The 21,771-nt window shown below is 46.0% G+C and overlaps 1 protein-coding gene across 6 annotated transcripts in view; it reads right to left on the bottom strand.

Moving 5' to 3' along the window:
* The window catches only part of Syne2 (spectrin repeat containing nuclear envelope protein 2), a 297,205-nt gene that overhangs the window by 249,314 nt on the left and 26,120 nt on the right, over nt 1-21,771 (bottom strand). For 5 of the 6 annotated variants that reach the window (XM_052185627.1, XM_052185630.1, XM_052185629.1 and 2 more), the window contains exon 2: nt 5,314-5,440. In XM_052185627.1, coding sequence (XP_052041587.1) covers nt 5,314-5,392 — 79 coding nt within the window. In that variant the 5' untranslated portion in view covers nt 5,393-5,440. Of the gene's footprint in view, nt 1-5,313; nt 5,441-5,531; nt 5,578-21,771 lie in introns of those variants that run through there. The other variant, XM_052185626.1, reaches the window with a different exon arrangement.

Consider the following 21,771-nt stretch of genomic DNA (forward strand, 5'->3'; position numbering starts at 1 on the left):
TAGTTCAATGGGAAATAACTTAACCCAGAAATGAACAGGGGAAATGTTCAAGAGAGTTCAATCTTGCCCACAATTCCCTTTGGAATTTCTCAAGGCAGGGCAAGCAACACAGTGGTATAGAGCCAGGGCTTTGTCTGAGCAAGGGCTCAGAGTCAATCTCTAGTAAAAAGCATTTAATCAAAAGAATTCTCATGGCTGAGCCGGCCTAGGCAGCGTGAAGTCAGTGAACAGCACCCACAGCACCCACACACCATTCCTCCTTCCCTACACATCTCTTCCCCTTCCCTGCACATCTCTTCCCTTCCCTACACATCTCTTCCCCTTCCCTGCACATCTCTTCCCCTTCCCTGCACATCTCTTCCCCTTCCCTGCACATCTCTTCCCCTTCCCTGCACATCTCTTCCCCTTCCCTGCACATCTCTTCCCCTTCCCTGCACATCTCTTCCCTTCCCTGCACATCTCTTCCCCTTCCCTGCACATCTCTTCCCTTCCCTGCACATCTCTTCCCCTTCCCTGCACATCTCTCCCCTTCCCTGCACATCTCTTCCCTTCCCTGCACATCTCTTCCCCTTCCCTGCACATCTCTTCCCTTCCCTACATATCTCTTCCCCTTCCCTGCACATCTCTTCCCCTTCCCTGCACATCTCTTCCCCTTCCCTGCACATCTCTTCCCTTCCCTACATATCTCTTCCCCTTCCCTGCACATCTCTTCCCCTTCCCTGCACATCTCTTCCCTTCCCTACATATCTCTTCCCCTTCCCTGCACATCTCTCCCCTTCCCTGCACATCTCTTCCCTTCCCTGCACATCTCTTCCCTTCCCTACATATCTCTTCCCCTTCCCTGCACATCTCTTCCCCTTCCCTACATATCTCTTCCCCTTCCCTGCACATCTCTTTCCCTTCCCTGCACATCTCTTTCCCTTCCCTGCACATCTCTTCCCTTCCCTACATATCTCTTCCCCTTCCCTGCGCATCTCTTCCCTTCCCTGCACATCTCTTCCCTTCCCTACACACCTCTCTCTCTTGCAAGGCAGAAAAAGCATAACACATCTCAGGCTAAGCCTGATGGTACAACATCTTTAAAGCTAGCACTGGAAGGCAGAGGTAAGTGGACCTCTGTGAACTCAAAGCATGTTCTACACAGCAATTTCTAGGCCAGCCAGGCCTGCATAGCAAGACCTCGCCAAAAACAAAACCAAAGAAAAAACCTGAAAACGGCTTCAAAAATTAAGCCAAACTTCTGTAACCCCAGCACTCCCAAACCTGTCAGAAGGAAAGGCCAGCCTGCTCTATAGAGTGAGCTCCAGAGTAGACAGGTGGGGGGGGGGGGGATAAAGAGGGAGGGAAGGAGAGGAAGAAGAGGAGAGGAGGGGAAGGGAGGAAGAGGAGAGGAGGAAAGGAAGAGGTGGGGAGAGAAAGGAACCAGGAAGGAAGGAAGGAAGGAAGGAAGGAAGGAAGGAAGGAAGGAAGGAAGGAAAGAAGGAAAGAAGGAAAGAAGGAAAGAAGGAAAGAAGGAAAGAAGGAAAGAAGGAAAGAAGGAAAGAAGGAAAGAAGGAAAGAAGGAAAGAAGGAAAGAAGGAAAGAAGGAAAGAAGGAAAGAAGGAAAGAAGGAAAGAAGGAAAGAAGGAAAGAAGGAAGGGAGAAAAATGAAAGAAGGGAGGGAAGGAGGGAGGGAGGGAAGGAGGGAAGGAGGGAGGGAAGGAGGGAGGGAGGGAGGCAGAGGCAGGTGCTCACTTCTTACCACTCCTCTTTGAGTCACCACATTTCTGCACAGATATTTAATTTTTCTTAAGTGCACTATTGTCCATCAGGGCCTGACCACAGTCTCCTCACCTTAAATGAGGGGTTGTCTGTTTAGACACTGTGGCCTAATCAGGACATTCTACCAATTGTCGTGTCTCTATCTGCCTCTGACACAGGTTCTGAATGAAGAGGAAAGAAAACACACTTCCTCATAAATGGCACCCGGTGCCCCCACGTTACACAGGATCCTTCCCACCTTCACTGCAAAGTGCCAGCAAACGCTAAAAAGACTAGGCTGTTTGCATCATGGCTAAGATCAAGTGCTTTCTAAAAAGCTCTAAATATTACTATTGTTGTGTGTGTACGTGTGCCACAACACACATGAGGGGGAGTCAAAGCACAACTTCATGGAGTCCTCCCCTTCCTCTGGATTCCAGAGATCAAACTCAGGTCACCAGGCTTGCCTGTAATTATGTAGCCACTGAGCCCTCTTACCATCCCCTCAAACGCTTTCTAAGACTCAAGCCAATAGCCTTCAGCTATGTTGCATTTTATAATAAAAATAATCCTGTCGGGCTGGAGAGATGGCTCAGCGGTTAAGAGCACTGACTGCTCTTCCGAAGGTCCTGAGTTCAAATCCCAGCAACTACATAGTGGCTCACAACCATCTGTAATGAAATCTGATGCCCTCTTCTGGTGTGTCTGAAGACAGCTACAATGTATTTACATATAATAAATAAATAAATCTTTAAAAAAAAAATCCTGTCTACCTTTTTCCCCCAAACAGACAAAAATTCTACTCTCATACCAAAGTTACCTCCACAGGTGTATGCAAGCTCTGTCTTCCCTGACCTGCCTTCCCCTCTTCCTTGTCAGTCTGGCGAGAAGCATCACAAACCCGCAAACAACACGGAGTCTAGCCTCGGGAAACAATTCATTCCATGAGTTGTTTTCATTCTGCAAGGGCAGTCTAGGCACGGAGCACATGTGTTTAGTGTCCCTGGCTAAAGTGAACGGATCCTGGCCAGCATTAGGTTGATGATGCTATGATGTCACTCCACGTGTCCTACCATGGAGCAAAGCATCCACACCTTCTACATACATCACACAAGAGCATCATCCAGAGAATATGGGCATCGCTTCCCCTTGCTAAACAGCCCATTCTAGAAAACATATACCATGCAATTTCTGAGTAATTTGGTAATTATTTTAAGCACCTTAGGAACCTGAAATCCCTTATCCACAATCTAGTATAAAGTCTCCAACGTAAAAGCAGCTACAGAACATCCTTGAGCGGTTTGTTCTTTAGCATGGCAGAGGGGCGCAGTACAAAAGCCAGGGGCAAATCACAACCCAGCCGCGCGCCAGCTTGGGGACTCTGGTGAAGTCTTTCCAACCTCAGCCCTCTGCTCACTGGGTTAGGGTCAAATGTCTCAGTGTGCAAAGCACAGGGAAGCTGTGGCCTCTACCTAAACCTCAGGAAGCTCATTCGGTGGCAAGGAAGTGTTATGAAGTATAATAAACACAAATCTGCAAGGTCCCGGAGAGATAAAAGGGCGTGGAAGAGGAGGAAGGGCTTATCTCAGGCTAGCAGGGCAGCCTGCAGAGGAGGTGGGGCCAGCTGGCCTTGGGGTGGGTGAGCTGAACTTCTCCCGTCTAGAGGGAGCAGCCTCCACAGGCGGAGACGACCACAGCACCTTAGGGAGATGTGCAGTTGGGAGATCAGGTGAACCAGAGCAGGAGAACTCCTGGGCCTCACCGAGACTCACCTGCATGTGATGGGAAGCCACTAAAGACAAACGGTAAAGCGGAAAACAGTAAACACAACATTTCTGGTTTCTTTTTTTTTCCCCCTTATATATGATGAAGTTTATGCTATAGCTGTGCTCCTATGCCAAATTTTATTTTTTTTAAATTCACTATAAATATATATTTAAAAAAATAGTATTTACTGAGCTGCTACTATGTGGCAAGCAACCATGATAAGCCCTTTGTGTAACACGCCTGTCCATCTCCAACCCAGCTGCACCTGGAATCTGTATTACGCAAATGTCCTTTGAGGAGACAAAAGAAAACTGATCAAACCTCTCAACTAGATCCAGAGACTCACGAAGCCACAGGGCCAGCATGAGACATGAGGTGGCAGACCACGTCTTGAAGCCAAACGGTCAACAAAAGTGCCGATCTTCTTCACTTAAATGAAAATTTGATTTAAACTACGTGTGATTGATTGTATCACTCAAAAGCACATAATGAAAGATTTTTCACTTTTATCTCAAAGACTACCTCCTAACAAATGAATATCTCTTACTATCTCTATACTAATCTCTATACTAATTAAAATCGTTATTTTTTTTGTCTTGAGTTTTACTTGGAACAGGGTCTGGTTGAGTCGTCCATACCAGCCTATAATCTTCCGCTTCTGCCTCCCGTGTGCCAGCTTCACTGATGTGTGCCACTGTGCCCAGCATACAATTTTATTTTTTAAAAAATTCCTCTATAAAAATACAGTCTGTTCCAATAGCTATGAATCTGTATCTGGATGAAGCTAATTATTAAAAACAGATTCAAAGAGAGAACATTTGAGCCCGACACAGTAGGACCGGCCTCCCAGCACCAGGGGGGGAAGGCTGGCAGAGAAAGAGCGAGGCTAGCCTGGGCTACATAACAAGTTCTTGTCTCCAAAAATGAAATAAATTTAAAGGGAAGGTTATCAGAAAGTCATTTTAGAATCTTTACCAAAAATAAACCCAAAACCTGTAGCTTCATTACAATGTCTTAATTGTCGATTTATATTGTCCATAACTTTAAAATTACTTTATAAAAAGTTTCATAGCCAGGCAGTAGTGGTACAGGCCTTTAAACCCCAGCACTCAGCAGGCAGAGGCAGGTGAATCTCTGAATCTGAGGCCAGCCTGGTCTACAGAACAAGTTCCAGAACAACCAGGGCTACACATAAAACCCCTGTTTTGAAAAAAAAATAGAAAAGAGGGATGTTTCCCATCAATGTTTCCAAATATTTCCAGAGTCTCACTTCTATACTAGCTAGCTACAACACCAAGATTTATCAATAAAGTCGAATAGTTCACTAGCTGATGAATTTTGGTCAACTGCTATACAGCTAAGCACAGCAGGAAGCCCTCCCTTTTGCAAAGACTAGTTGTGGATTGCATATGGAATTCACATCATTGGAACCTCACCATTCACAGTAACACGGCTGTTCCCACCTATTCAGATAAAATACAGATGCAATTCTCAAAGCTGCTGTGTCACAAAAGACACAAAATAAGTAGAAATAGTGGCAAGCAAGCCATGGCTAGCTTTTACATTTAGGTCACAAATAAAATACACACACACACACACATTCAATAAGAAACAAAAGATAATCAACTCCTTCCAGGAATCCTTAGGAGTAGGGAGCCCTGCTAAGACCCTCTGATACTGCACCGTAGGCTTCTTCTCCAGTTGGAAAATACAGACAGGTTTTCAAAACCACAGGAGGCAGAGAAGCCAGCAGGGCTCAGAATTAGAAGGCAATAGTTTCCCATTTCCTCCCAAGTGTGGATTTACCTTGCAGTGTAAAGTGCAGATCATCAATGCCCAAGAAACCCTGTTCATCTTCCGTGGGAGGCTCAGGGCTCGAGGCCATTCTTTGACTCGGTGGAGATCAGACCACGTCCATCTCAATTAAAGTGAACTGAAAGCAGAAAAAGATAAAATGGTGGTTAATAATTCTGTAGCTCAGCAAGTCTGGGAAACATGCAGGAAACAGCAAAAGCCAAATCTACCCTGTCAAAGAGCAATGGCTCTCAAGAAGGGTTTCCTTCGTCCATGAGGAACAAAGTGACCACGCCTTCTTTTTGACTCATCATCAGGACGGACTGTGCCCTGTGACCTATTCAGGCTCCTTGGCAGAACTCCAGAAGAACTGGCCTCGTGGGTTCTGTGCAAGTTATAAAAAAGGAAGGCTACGCACTTCAGATCCAGAATGTAACATCCAGTAATGTAGCAAGAGGAAAGAAAGTCAACATTCACTGCTATCTTTGGCCTTCAGTTCACAAGAGTTCTCTTTAAAAATTTTTTAATTCCCTCTGTTCTTTCTCTGTTCCATAAATGGCCACTTACTGGAAACAGTAGGACCCGAGTCTGCACTGCCTGTAAAACGAAACTAAAAACACAAACACATCAGAGTGACTCTTTTGATGACTATAATAATACTATTTCCCTAAGGATTTCTTCTTCTATTTGTCCCTCTTAGCTGCACCTTGAGTCATTCTTTCTGGTCGTAGAGATTTGACACAGGGCCAGATACATTGTCTCAGCACGTATGCATGTATTCTGTCACCAAGCCTCTTCACCTACTGAAGGAATTCTCCCAACAAAAGTAACTCACAACCCATAACCCTTCTTAAAAAACAGTTGTTTCATGTATCATGGTCAACTTCTGCAGGCTGACAATGAAGAGTGAGTTCTCTCACAGAGATCACCAAATAACCAAAATCAAGCTTACCAAACAGAAAACATAAATACAATTCTGTGAGAAAGGACGGGATGTAAGAGCTCCTGTTAGAATCTGCCTAGAGGAGCCCAGGGCGTGGCTCAGGAGCAGAGTCCTGACCTAGCATACGAGATGTCCTGGGCTCAATCCCCAAGACACTGGATTCTAAATACATGCAAAATCCTCTAACTTTGATATATGCTAACATTTTTTTTCATGAGAAAATGTTAGAGGGAAACTAAAAAAAAAAAGTTTGAGGCTAGCAACTAACTAATCAGTCATATTAAATATTAAACAGGCTAAAATATGCAAAGGATAGAAATCATTGCATGGCTCCAAACCCTTTCCATCCTTTCTCTGGCAGTATGTTTTATCCAAATCCTGCCATCATATATTCTCTCTCTCTCTCTCTCTCTCTCTCTCTCTCTCTCTCTCTCTCTCTCTCCTCTCTCTCTTGCTGTGTTAAAGATTTTGCCTACCAAATACAGTCTGTTAATAATTGATTTGTTTTTCCTCTCGGTTGAGATCAGTCAGGAACAGCCTGCGGTTACCATGCTGCTCTACTGAGTTGCTCCAGAAAAACAAAAAGAAATACTGTTCACTAGTTCTCAAGGGCCAGGACCCTGATAAACATGGCGGCGCAGGTATCCTCAGCCCTGTCACACAGCGAAGACCTCCACTACCCCTTCCCACATCCTAGGGCCCTTAAGGCCCAACCAAGTGCTATTTCATCTTAATAGCACAAAAAAGTAAATTCTAAATGAGTTTCCTAATGGTGAGCACTGTTCTATGTCAGGTCTATTTTGTTTTTTAAGAGGAAGAAGGAACAGCAGTGGTGTATGCCTTCAATCTCAGTACTCGGGAGGCAGAGACAAGTGCGATAGTGGTGCACACCTGGGAGGCAGAGGCTGGCAGACCTCTGTGAGTTCAAGGCCAGCCGGATCTACAAATCAAATTCTAGGACAGCAAGAGCTCTTGCACAGTGAAGCCCCATCTCGACCCTCCCCCCAAAAAACAAAACAAAACAACAACAAAAAAGCCACGTAAACCAATAGCCACATTTTTATAAGTAACTTAACCTAAGTTATTTTTAAATGACTGTGGTCCACTTATGCAATATATTTCAGAATGCCTGTGGTAGTTCTGAAACCTCAAAACATGAACAAAGTTCCCTTTTTAAAGGCAATCTTGGCCTTTATTCTGGATTACAAAAGCTAGAATGTTTTCAATAAAGAAATGAAATCTGAAAAGAACCTATTTCCAGTCAATGAAACTACACGTGGGTTTTATGTTTTTCACTGTTGTTTAGATTGTTAGGTTATCAAGTGATGAATATTTATTTCTACTACAATAAAAATGATTTTACTTTCATGAAACTGGGACTGGAGTATTGTATAGTTCATTGTCTATTCTGATGTCCACACAGGATTGACCCTGTCTATATGCATATAATGAGAAAATTAACAGAAATAACATTGGGAAAATCACAAGGTGGGGTGACTGGCAGCAGAGACAGGCGGATTCCTGGGGCTCAGATGCTGGCCATTTTGGTTGGTGACCTCCAGGTTCAAAAATAGATTTGAAGAAAGATAGAAGACATTTGTATCATCCTCTAGGGTACAATACACACGTATACACGAGCGCGCGCGCACACACGCGCGCGCGCGCACACACACACACATCTTCAAAGTTTGTCAAATTTTTCTAGAAAATATTGCCCAAAACCTTTCTGTTATCTAAAAGAACTTTCATTTTCTCATTATTAGATAACTTTCTGACAATCTGTCAGACTAACAGAAACGGCAAGTCTGAGTGTCCACTGTGAGGCTGAGGCAGGTAGCCTGTCTTCAGGGATGTCTCAGCTCAGGAGGGTGGCGAGGCAGGCTCCCACATGAAAGGGGACTGAGATGCTAACATTTCCCTCAGGCCCACTCCTGCTCCTGTTCCCATTCTCCAGCTACGTGGTCCTCCCAGGAACTGGCCATTATTAAACTGCCTCTGTTTCCAAGCTCATGGCCAGACACTGCTGACACAAGAGCATTAAGTTTCTCCATCTTTCTCTGTTAACTTTTGGGTCGGTCAGTTGGTTTTGAGACAGGGTCTCAGTATGTAGCCCTGTCTGGCCTGGAACTTGCTTTGTTGACCAGGCTGACCTTGATGTTGAAGCAATCTTCCTGCCTCTGCCTGTCAAGTGCTGGGTTTACAGGCATGCACAGTGGTACCCAGCCCTTCTCTTTCCTATCAGTTCTCCTAGTTAATTTAAACTGTCATCATCATTGGACCAAAAATAGCCAGTCCAAATTTCCAGAGCAAATACTATCTCCTCCCAGGTACTTTATTGTCATGACAACCAAAGGAGACCAGAGGATCAACCATAGCCATGCACTAGATTCTCAAGAAACAGGTCACGGTGCGCAGACCAGGGTTAGGATTTCACAACAAAGTGCCACCTGCCACCCATGACAACAGTGCCCCTGCACCAACAGTGCCCTGCTCCAACAGTGTCCTGCTCCAGCAGTGCCCCTGCACCAACAGTGCCCTGCTCCAACAGTGCCCCCGCACCAACAGTGCCCCTGCACCAACAGTGTCCTTGCACCAACAGTGCCCCTGCTCCAACAGTGTCCCTGCACCAACAGTGCCCCTGCTCCAACAGTGTCCTTGCACCAACAGTGCCCCTGCTCCAACAGTGTCCCTGCACCAACAGTGCCCCTGCACCAACAGTGTCCTTGCACCAACAGTGTCCCTGCTCCAACAGTGCCCCTGCTCCAACAGTGTCCCTGCTCCAACAGTGCCCCTGCTCCAACAGTGTCCCTGCTCCAACAGTGCCCCTGCTCCAACAGTGTCCCTGCTCCAACAGTGCCCCTGCACCAACAGTGCCCCTGCTCCAACAGTGTCCCTGCTCCAACAGTGCCCCTGCTCCAACAGTGTCCCTGCTCCAACAGTGTCCCTGCACCAACAGTGCCCCTGCACCAACAGTGTCCCTGCACCAACCGTGCCCCTGCTCCAACAGTGTCCCTGCTCCAACAGTGTCCCTGCTCCAACAGTGCCCCTGCACCAACAGTGTCCCTGCTCCAACAGTGCCCCTGCTCCAACAGTGCCCCTGCACCAACAGTGTCCTGCTCCAACAGTGCCCCTGCTCCAACAGTGCCCCTGCTCCAACAGTGTCCCTGCACCAACAGTGCCCCTGCTCCAACAGTGTCCCTGCTCCAACAGTGCCCCTGCACCAACAGTGCCCCTGCTCCAACAGTGTCCCTGCTCCAACAGTGTCCCTGCACCAACCGTGCCCCTGCTCCAACAGTGTCCCTGCTCCAACAGTGCCCCTGCTCCAACAGTGTCCCTGCTCCAACAGTGCCCCTGCTCCAACAGTGCCCCTGAGCCATCTGTGCCCTTGCACCACCCTCTTACCCAAGATTAGAGCATGCTGAAGGAGTGCCACCACTTCCCAACTGCCTCCCATCGGCCTCGGCCATGGCTCGGATTTCTGAACTGCAGTAACGCTGCCGAAATGAACAAGTGCTCTGTAAGTGGTTCCTGCAATTCTAAAAACGCTTGAAACCAACAACTTATAAAATAAGGAGCATTTACTGAGGACTCACTATTAGACAGTATATACATAATCATTACAAGCCATGGACTTGATGTAGGGAATCAGAACTGACCACAAAAGCTCCCACAAATGCTGGGTAATTTCACTCCCAAGTGACCTAGAGCAGTCAAAATCCAGATTCAGGAAGCTAAATATTGGCTACCAAGGGCTGAGGGATATAGGGGTTAGAGGTTAACAATTTCAATGCCTTGAAATAGTTTCAGTAGTAAGAAATTCAGTTTTGCAAGTCAGGTTCTAGAGGTGAATATGGTGGGTGATAGTCATACAAACGCAGGTATGTGCTTCCCCCCACTCGAGTGTGTTCATTTAGAAAGTTACAATGAAGGCCAGGCGTGGTGACACATGCTTTAATCCCAGCGCTCGGAGGCAGCAGTGGTGGATTTCTGAGTTCAAGGCCAGCCTGGTCTACAGAGTGAGTACCAGGCTAGCTAAGGCTACACGGAGAAACTCTGTCTCAAAACCATAAAATAACAACAACAACACAAATGTTATGATAATAAACTTTGTTACTAAATTTCTAAGTGAAACTTTCCCGATCTTTATCATACTATAATATAAATTAGGTGCTGGGGTAAGGAAACACTCATCTGTGGACAGGAAACACTACAGTAAACATGCAAGTCCTGTGCATTCGCTCTCAGAAGGAAAATGTGAAAGCAAGGCATGGAGAAGGGCTGGGAGTGTGACGAAACAGAACCCTCAGGAGAGAGACAGCCTGGGGCTCAAACACAGGAGAAGGAAAACTCCCAGGATGCACAGGGAGCACTCAGAAGAACAGCGTGCAGTGGATGCTGGGGGAACGGGGGATTAGGAAGGAGGGAAGAAGAGATGGAGGAGGTCATCTCTGGGGAGCAGGGGCTCCACACACAGGGGGCAGTGCTTGAGAAACGGAACCGTGCTCCAGACAAGGCTACAGTGGGGGACAGGCGCCAACAAGCCAGTGATGTAGACAGGGCTCGCAAAGCAGCTACAGGCCAGAGCTACCCAGGCTGCGCATGGTCCCTGGCCGCACGCGCACGCGCACAGCATCTTAAAGCCAGGGTTTGCGATGGTACCCTCGCCCCCCACCACAAAAACAAAAAACAAAAAACGCTAGCCTAGACCCAGAGCTGGAATATGAGCAGCAGCTGTTCTTGACCTGATAAGATTCTGCCAGGTAAAAAGACCGCTCTGAAGTCCTACATAGATACAAGGACGTCAGTGTTCGTGATAACTGTTCCAGCAGCAAGCGGCGGATACAATGAACCCTGCGGGTAGAAGGATGGGAGCTCTGCAGCTGGGAAGACTACTCCACGGCTCACTTGAGCGACCAACAGCAGCAGAGTTTAATATATACCATATGAAAATCATCATAGGGCACTAAGGAGAAAGAAGAAAGTCATTTATATAGTGGATGCAAATTTTATTGATTTTTAATTGTTTAATTTTATTCGCTTTTCTTTATGGGGAGGAAGACAGGTGGAGGTTAGCAAACAACTACAGGAATGGTGGGTGGGTGGGTCGGTCGGTCGGTCGGCCCTCTCCCCCCCATCATGTAGACCTCTGGGGGGCCCTCTCCCCCCCATCATGTAGACCTCTGGGGGGCCCTCTCCCCCCATCATGTAGACCTCTGGGGGGCCCTCTCCCCCCATCATGTAGACCTCTGGGGGGCCCTCTCCCCCCATCATGTAGACCTCTGGGGGGGCCCTCCCCCCCCATCATGTAGACCTCTGGGGGGCCCTCCCCCCCATCATGTAGACCTCTGGGGGCCCTCTCCCCCCATCATGTAGACCTCTGGGGGGCCCTCCCCCCCCATCATGTAGACCTCTGGGGTAAAACCCAGATTATCAAACCTGGAGCCAAGCTCCTCAGCCTACTGAGGCATTTGCTCAGCCCCGGATATAAAGTCCAAGCACACGTATACAGTAAAAGAACAGGGAAGTGAGGCCATCAGGATGGAGGCTGAGGGTGAGAAGGATTCCACAGAAGCTACAGAGTTAATTTTGCTAACATCTAAGCAGAGTTCCTTAAGGGCATTAAAAAGCACTTCTAAGTTTTCTTTAACAAAACAGAATTAACCATCATTTTCACTTTTTCTTTTTCCTTTTTCTTTCTTTTTTGGTTTTCTTTTTTTAAAAAAAAAGACTTATATATATTATTTATGAGTACACTGTAGCTGTCTTCAGACACGCCATAAGAGGGCATCGGCCTCCATCACGGATGGTGTGGTTGCTGGGAATTGAACTCAGGACCTCTGGAAGAGCACTGACTGCTCTTAACCACTGAGCCATCTCTCCAGCCCTGTCTTTTTGGTTTTCAAGACAAGGTTTTTCTGTGTAGCCCTGACTGTCCTGGAACTCACTCTGTAGACCAGGCTGACTTCAAACTCAGAGATCTGCCTGCCTCTGCCTCTCGAATGCTGGGATTACAGGCGTGCGCCACCACCAGCCATTCCCACTCTTTCATAGCAACAGAAGCCATCTTAGGTAAGACAGGGATGCCACGGTTGAGAGCACTGGAGCAAGAGCTGGAAGGTTGCCTTTCATTCCAGCTTCGCTGCTGACCACGGGCCTTGTGCCAGCCTCTGCCTCTCAGGTCCTGGTTCTTCAACTGTGACACGAGGATAATGATTCTGTCTGGGCCAGCACACAGACTTTCAGGTTCCTGCCAAAGACCCCGATTCAAAGTTCACCCCTGCACACCTGGTAACACTGGAGTATAAGCAACCCCATTTGTGGAGGAGAGCCTGGGACACAGCCTGGCCTAACCCCTGTTCTCCCAGGAGCACTATTTAAGGGCTTTGTAACAAGATAAAAAGGGAGGGAGGGAGGGAGGGAGGGAGGAATGTGGAAAGGGATGGGACAAGAAGGGGAGAAAGGGAAGGCGGGAGAGGGTGTTGGATAGTCCACAAACATCTTCCTGAGGGTTTTTTTAGGCAAGACGTCCATTTCTACTTATAAGGATAGCATGTCCTTAGAGTCTGACTGTTTAAAGGGGACCCTTGGACCCAATCAATTCTTGGTAGAAAAAAGAAACAAACTAAAGGAGGAAGTGGGAGTCGTCCTCCGGATTTGTGGTCCAAGTTTCCTGGGGCCATCCACACTTCAGCACAGACCGTGCTTGCTGCCGAGCCTCATGGCCTAGGTTTGATCCCCAGACCCCACAGGGGGAGAGAACCGACTCCCACAGGTGTTTCTGACCTGCACACGCTTGCTCACCACAGCACGTGTTCATGCACACAGAGATAAATAATAATCCTAAATTGGCTGCATGTACAACTGGCCCGGTTCTAGGGAAATGACAGAAATAGTTAGGAAAATGTAGAGCCTTTTCACTGTGATTAAAACAACATTTTCCCCAAATGTCCAAGTAACCAGTACAGGGGAACATAGCTGCAAACGTGTGTGTGTGTGTGTGTGTGTGTGTGTGTGTCTTATATTGGGTATCTTCCTCAATTACAATTCAAGAGCCTTTTAAAAATATATTTATTCCAGATCCAACCATTTGCCAAAGAATTTCATGAATTCATTGTTTCTAATGGCTGAGTAGTATTCCATTGTGTAAATATACCACATTTTCTGTATCCATTCCTCCATTGAGGGATATCTGGGTTCTTTCCAGCTTCTGGCTATTATAAATAGGACTGCTATGAACATAGTGGAGCATGTGTCCTTATTGTATGCTGGGGAATCCTCTGGGTATATGCCCAGGAACCGGGAAAGGGAAAATCATTTGGAATGTAAACATAGAATATGGAAAATTTAAAAAAAAGGGAAAAAAAGAAAATCATACATATATATATATATATATACACACACACATACATATATATATATATATTCGCCGGGTGGTGGTGGCTCACACCTTTAATCCCAGCACTTGGGAGGCAGAGGCAAGCGGATTTCTGAGTTTGAGGCCAGCCTGGTCTACAAAGTGAGTTCCAGGTCAGCCAGAGCTACACAGAGAAACACTGTCTTGAAAAAAAAAAAACAAAATATATTTTTTCTTGGAAAATTCTCTATATATACATAATTTATTTTTTTAATTTATTTATTATATGTAAGTACACTGTAGATGTCTTCAGACACCAGAAGACGGATGGTTGTGAGCCACCATGTGGGTGCTGGGATTTGAACTCATGACCTTTGGAAGAGCAGTGGGTGCTCTTACCCTCTAAGCCATCTCTCCAGCCCTACATAATTTATTTTGATTATATCTTCCCCATTCAATTCCTACCCCTCTTGGATGCCCACTAAACTTTTCTCAGGTAAGGTATATTATGTTTGTGTGTGTGTGTGTGTGTGTGTGTGTGTGTGTGTGTGTGAGAGAGAGAGAGAGAGAGAGAGAGAGAGAGAGAGATCGTGCTGTTTGGCTAGACTGGCTGATGCTCAAGGCCCAAGGCTGCCATCTCTGCCTCCCAGCACTGGAGTTAGAGGCACATTCCCAGCCTCTTAGGTGGACGCTAGGGGTGGAGTCCAGGTCTTAGGGTTTGCACACCAAGCACTTTACCAGCTGAGTCCCCACCCCACACACACACACAGCGTTTTTTACACACTTCTGTTGTGTCGCCTTTCCCTGCTGATGAGGATTTATTATCTTAAAAATTCCAAACACAAGTCTCTCCAAGGCATTCAAAAGAAATATTTCTAAAATTGAAATGTTTGACATCAAATAGCAGCCAAAAATATGTTGGATGTTAAAATGAGAAGCTCATTCCTGACATATACTATCTTGTTAGAAAAATATTTGCCTGTTTTAATGACAGCTGCAAGCACAGCCTCACACTTAGAAATTACTCTCTTAGACTCGGCAAAGGCAGAGCGCCGTTGCCTTCCTGTTGGCCAGCACTACTGGAAGCGGCACTACTGGAAGCAGCCCAAAGCCCATTGCTTTATTCAACACAAACACTGGCAGCGGCTGCACGGGATCCACTCTTTCCGTCACCATGTCACTTACACAGAGAAAACTAGAAAAAGCAACTTTTTTCAGAGGAGGTTCTCTTATAATGACCACTTTGGCCCTAGGTGGTATACGTGAGAGTCAGGGGGACCAGAACATTGTCTTTGGAATAAACTAAAGTTAACAATCAATACTTGGAAAAGCTTTAAAATCAGAACATGTTGCCCTTCTGCAAAGGAAGCTTGATTTACAAGGACACTCCAGAGAGATGGCTCAGCAGTTAAGAGCACCGACTGTCCTGGCAGAGGACCCAGGCCCAGTTCCTAGTACCCACATGGTGGCTCACCATCATCTGAATCTCTGGTTCTAAAGATCTAACAGGCTCTTCTGACTTCTGCTGGCACCGGGAACGAACGCACTTAACACACACATTCATGCAGTAAAACACTCATATATCTACGATCAATAAATCTCGTAAAATTTTTAAAAGTACATTTCTATGTATAAAGGTGACTCCCTTCTAGGGTCCAGAAAGAGGATTCTGATTGGTTCTTGATGATGGAGGCTAAACTAACCACCCCGTGTTCAGAACACAGACCCTTTCCCTTCCCTAACTGCCTCCCCTTCTCCTTTGTCTAGCATCTTCCTGCGTTTTGTTATCTTTTGGTGAGCAGGCCTCTTAATCCTCACCTCCTTTCTTCTTTCTTTTTTTTTTTGTTTGTTTGTTTGTTTGTTTGTTTTCGAGACAGGGTTTCTCTGTATAGCCCTGGCTGTCCTGGAACTCACTCTATAGACCAGGCTGGCCTCGAACTCAGAAATCTGCCTGCCTCAGCCTCCCAAGTGCTGGGATTAAAGGCATGAGTCACCACTGCCCCGCTCACCTGCTCTTTTGTACGTTAAGTCTCTGCATACGTAAGACATTCAAAGCTTTCCCTCTGGTTAATTTCCAGTGTAAGGGTGGAGCCCAAAGCCAATGGATCCTGGGAAGGTAGAAGGGAATTGCTTAATTTAAAAGTTTACTGAAGGGATGGAGAGAAGGCTCAGTGGTTAAGTGTATGGGGTTGGTCAGGTGGTGCTACGAATTCAGATGCTAAACACTCCCCACCCCCAGCTGGTTGACCCCCCCCCCCCCAGTGAGAAGATCCTCATATACACCAAATGATGCTATATAAACCTTGCTCTGATTGGCTAACAAAGATGCCTGCCTATAGCCTGGGCTGGGCAGAGAAGAAAGCGGGGCAGAGCAAAGGTTCTCTTATTATTATTATTTTTATATAACATATAACATTTTCATGTTATTTATATATTTGAGGCTTAGGGTCTCAGGCAGGGACCATGAAGAGATGAAAGGAAAGGAGAGAAGTGGCCGTGGGGTGGACAGGTGCGAGCGCATGGCATGAGGCCTGACGGAGCGGGAGCGGCCGGAAGGAACAGGGGTGGCCTCACGGGTTTGCCTTTTTAAGCCATTTTGAGTCGTTGCCATTTTCGGGGGACTCTGGCATTCCTGTTGACTGTCCTGCGGGTCAGGACACTGGTCTTATTTTTGACCCATGGGAATAACACTAGAACCCATTAATAATTTCAAAGGGAGTTTTACTCCCTCTATCCTCTGCCACAGGGTGAGCCAGAAATAAAGAGTGAAAATGTTTGCTAGATGAATAACTTTTTTTTTTTAGCCCAGGCTAGCCTCAGACTGGAAAACCACCTAACTCAGCCTGCTGGGATCACAGGCCTGGGCCAGTTCAGCTTAATGTTCCCACCTCAGAAAATAAGAAGCTGGGGAAAAACAAAACAAAGCAAACCAAAGCCGTCAAGAGGTTAACCGCCGCTCACATTTGTTTCCCATGAAATGAGATGACCTTCCATTACTAAACAGGACTTCTACGGCGCGGAACATGTTTATTAAAGTAACTTTCTTCATCAGAAGTGGCTGCTTATTCAGGTTTATGCTTCAGTGTTTTCTGTACGCTTGTTTGTGTGTATGGTATGGGGTGTTTGCACACTGTGCCTACAGGCGCGCGCGCGCGCACACACACACACACACACACACACACGCACGCACATACGCACAGAGACCAGAGGATGCCACAACGTGCACAGCTCTGTCGTTATTCACCTTCTTCCCCTGCCGGAAGGCAGCAAGCCCAAGCTCTTGTCCTGCCTCTACCGTTCCACAATCTGGGGTCACAAACCCAAGTGACCAACCGTGCCGCGCTTTCTTATTCATGATGTGTGTGCACCATGTACATGCAGGAGACCGAAGATGCCACAAGAAAGCCATGGACACCCTGAAGCAGTTTCCTCTGCCAGTTCTCAGAACTGAACCCAAGTCTTTTGCAACAGCAGTAATCTCTCCATTCATACAATGTAACTGTTAATGTCACAGAAAAACAAAAAGTCACAAACTCTACCTACAGCCACCCCTTGCAAATGTCACCACTGTTACTATTTCTGAAAATGTTACTCAAATTTTCTACTCTAAGTCTTTATTTTTACAAAATTGTTATTTTCCACAATAACATGTGGTGGCTCATTGAGGTCAACCTGGTCTAAAGAGTGAGTTGCGGAACAGCCAGGGCTACACAGAGAGACCCTGTACTGAAAAACCTAACCAAAAAAATATATATTATTTTATATCACATTTTCACATTTGGGGGACCCCCTAAATATTAACAATCAGCATTTCTGTGTTACTAATCTCCAAAGATATGATTTTAGTGTCTCATTAAATCTTGATGGTTCCTAAAAATTTGACTAAGAAAACCAAGATTATATTCTTAAAAGAACCAGGAAGATTTGGAAGGGGGCGGGGGGCAGTGTGACAGTCTTGCTTTGTAGCTGTGGCTGGCCTTGAGAGATGCAACTACCGCTGCCTCCCAAGTTCTGGGATTAAAGGCATGTACCACCATGCCTAGTTTTAATTCTCTTATTATTTATCTTTGATTTATTACTAGTCAGAAACTGGCCCAGGAAGTATTCATGCATTCAAAATTTGTGTGTTCCAGGCACTGGGCGGGGCAGTCTACAGCATGGGATCCAGTTAGCCCCTTAGCCTGGCTCCTGGCCCTGTTAGAGCACCTCAGCACCTCTGAGTGCTACTGCAGCAGTGACTTCTACCTGTGCAGCTATAAGGATCCAGGCTCATCTGGACTAGAAACCATCCCATTCCAGTCCCAAAACCCAGGCGTGGTCAGGCGAGTTAGCGCTGCGGCACACTGGCCTCTTCCTAGCACATTCGACCTTGCATGGACTTCCAACGCCAGCCCAGACAAACCCCTACCCAGCACATGAGGCTCGCTTTCTGTATAAATTTACCTTTTCTGTATGTCTCCACCTCCGAGCTTCCCTACCGTACTACTTCAAACTGACAGCTTTCAATCCCTCGGCACAGACGCTCTCCGTCTTTGGTGTGTGCCTTGCCTGGTGTGTTTCTCGGAGGAGCTGGGACTCCAGGCCGCCAAACCCTTTTCTATTTCTTAAAAATAAAAACAAAAAAATATCTGTGTTTCCTAACTCAAAGAGGGCCACATATATTCTAGAGCAATATTCCATAACATGAAGAAAACAAGGGGGCTGGTGAGATGGCTCAGTGGGTAAGAGCACTGACTGCTCTCCCGAAGGTCCTGAGTTCAAATCCACATGGCACCCACATAGTGGCTCACAACCAACCGTGATGACATCTGACACCCTCTCTGGTGTGTCTGAAGACAGCTACAGTGTACTTACATATAATAATAAATAAATCTTTGGGCCGGAGCAAGCAGGGTTAACCGGAGCAAACGGGGCCAACAGGTTGACCGGAGCGAGCAGAGGTCCTAAATTTTATCCTCAGGAACCACATGAAGTCTCACAACCATCTGTACAGCTACAGTGTACTCATGTACATAAAATAAATAAATCTTTTTTTAAAAAATGAAGAAAAATATCTAAGTGTCAGCTTCATAACTAATTCAAAGATACAAGCTGGGACTGGCTCAGTGGTTAAGAGCGTTTAGTACTCTTCTGATAGAATTAAGTTTGGTTCCCAGCACCCACGTGGTAACCATCTGTAACTCCAGTTTCAGAGAATCCAATGCCCTCTGATCTCCAATGTCACTGTACACACATGGTTCACAAACATACACTCAAACATACACATATAAACACACACACACACACCTTGTAAGCTTTCTCTAAAAACAAACCCAATTCTGCACATTAGAGCTGAAGGTTCCCATCGGAGGAAACTCACACACACATACACACACACACACACACACCCTCTAAGATGTCCTCTTTCTCATAGACAAAGAGCTGGATACACCACTCTACTCCACTGAATGTGCTCAGTACCCACTCTGGATCTCCATACAATGAGAAGGCGCCTGAATCACACGGACAGGGTGTGGTAATATCCACATGTAAGCCCAGCACAGAGAGGTGAGGCAGGAGAAACACAGGATCAGTTTACAATCAGCTTAGGCTACATATAAAAACCTTGAAAAACAGCATAAACAAAAAGTATGCATCAGACAGCTAAAAAACAAAAATAAAAAAACGGGCTTTGTTAACTCACGTAGCACAGAAATGGTACTTAAAATCTTTAAGCATGACCACTGTTTCATCTTCCAAATGAAAAGCATAATCCCTACATGTTATAGAGAGAGGTTGTTCTTTATTATCAATGTAAGTGAGTGTGTGTGTGTGTGTGTGTGTGTGTGTGAGAGAGAGAGAGAGAGAGAGAGAGAGAGAGAGAGAGAGAGAGTGTGAGTGTGTGTGTCACAGTACACATGAGGAGGTCAGAGGACAACCGTGGAGCAGGATTCTCTCCTTCCATCTTCACATGGGTTCTAGGAAATCCAACTCAGGCTGCCAGCCTTGCACAGCGAGGGCCTTCACTGGCTCTCCATCTTCCGGGTCCTACCCATAGAAACGCCTTTGTGATGGCGCGTGCCTTTAATCCCAGCACTCAAGAGACAGGGGTGGGCAGATCTGAGCTCAAGGCCAGTTTAGTCTACAAACCAAGTTCCAGACCAGTCAGAAAGGTACAGTGAGTCTCTGACTCCCCAAAACAAAAACAAACAACAACAACAAAATGTTTCCAACAGTGGTTTTTAACCTTCCTCATGCTGTGGCCCTTTGATACAATTCCTCATGTTGTGGTGACCCCCAACCATAAAATTGTTGCTACTTCATAACTGTAATTTTGCTACTGCTACAAATCATAATGTAAAATTTTGATATGCAGAGTATCTAATATGGGACCCTCCCCCAAAAGTGTCTCCACCCACAAGTTGAAAAGCACCGCTTTAGAGGTTCACCATTGTTGTCTCCCCTCTAATCCCAGCATTTGGCGAGCAGCAGGATCAATAACTCAAGGGCAGCCTTGGCTACATAGGAAGTCTGATGACATCCTGGGCTACATGAGAACCTATCTCAAAAAAGCAAATACAAACAAAACCACTTAGAGTCAACCACGCTCACACCCCCTTCATCCGCTGAAATTAAAGAGCCAGGATGTGGTGGCACTTGCCTTTAGTCTCAGCACTCACGAGGCATGGGCAGGACATGGCTATGAGTTCAAAGCCGGCCTCGTCTACAGAGCAAGTTCCAGGGCAGCCAAGGCTATACACAGAGAAACCCCGTCTCAAAAAGGGGGGGAGGGGAAGAGAAAAAAAAACTAAACAAAGGAAATGTTACTTCTAGTCAAAAAAAAAAAAATCAAAGGTAGCCCCCAAGCCTGACAACCTTTATTCCATACTTAGTACATTAATGGAAAAAATATTTTAAATAAAATAAAGAGAAGAAAATACTTCCTAAAACATGGGATTTATGGTTAATAGAACAAAATTGTACTGGCAAGATAACACAAAATAAATGCATGCAATTCTCTCTCTCTCTCTCTCTCTCTCTCTCTCTCTCTCTGTGTGTGTGTGTGTGTGTGTGTGTGTGTGTGTGTGTGTGTGTGTGACAAGTCCATTCTGCTGAGATTACTTTGCTGGGAACTATGACAGCCTTGATGGTTGGTCCCCCGCGAATGCAGCGATCCTTTGCTTGGCGCTGAACTCTTGTGTGACTGCTTTACTCTAACTAAGGAACAGATAGTTCTCTTTCAGTGTGTGTGAAATGTGTACTGTAGAGGAAGGGCAGAGAAGTGCCTGGTCCGTTCTTCCATGTTCATAAGGAAAACTGAAGTTCCCTCCTTTGGCTCCAACCCTGGCAGGGGGCCCCTGGGAGCCCCGCCCCTTCCTGCTCAGCAGTTCTCCAGGTCACTTTCTCTTTTCTTTCTTTCTTTTTTTTAAGATTTATCTTCAGACACCCTAGAAGAGGGAGTCCGATCTCATTACAGATGGTTGTGAACCACCATGTGGTTGCTGGGATTTGAACTCAGGACCTTTGGAAGAGCAGTCAGTGCTCTTAACCGCTGAGCCATCTCTCCAACTCACACTTTCTCTTTTCTATGTGCATGCAATTATCTGTCTAGGTCAAACTGGCTTTCCACCTTCAGGGTTCCACCCCAAGATCTACCAGTCTAGGTTAATTCTTAGAGGAGTTGGGTCTCCTTCCCTGGTCTGAGAGTAGAACACATCGATAAGAAAAAAGACATATATTACTCTGAACTGGGCATGGTAGCACATGCAGAGGCAGGGGTATCTCTGAGAGGTCTAGATCAGCCTGGTCTACATATCAAGTATCAGAATCATCATCATCATCATCATCATCATCATCATCATCATCGAAGTCATCACCAGAACCACCTTCACTACCACCTGAACCCTCTGGCCTGCAGGCATACTTGCAGGCAGAATGCTATATAAATAATAAATAAATAAATATTAAAATGATAATAATGATGATAACGATAATAATAATTTCACTTGAAGGGAGTTTCTCAGCATCTTTAGATATTGAGACAAATTAGCTCCAGCTCAAGTTTGGAGGGATCACTGCTGGGTCTTGCTTTTCCACAGTCCCCAGAATTCTTGGGGAGGCAACCTGACTCCAAATTCCTCTGCATCTTTCAGATATAAAACAGACTCTCTTATGTGTCTGTCAGGCTTGCCGG

This window comes from Apodemus sylvaticus, chromosome 6 (genome assembly GCF_947179515.1).
Source record: "Apodemus sylvaticus chromosome 6, mApoSyl1.1, whole genome shotgun sequence".
NCBI lineage: Eukaryota > Metazoa > Chordata > Mammalia > Rodentia > Muridae > Apodemus > Apodemus sylvaticus.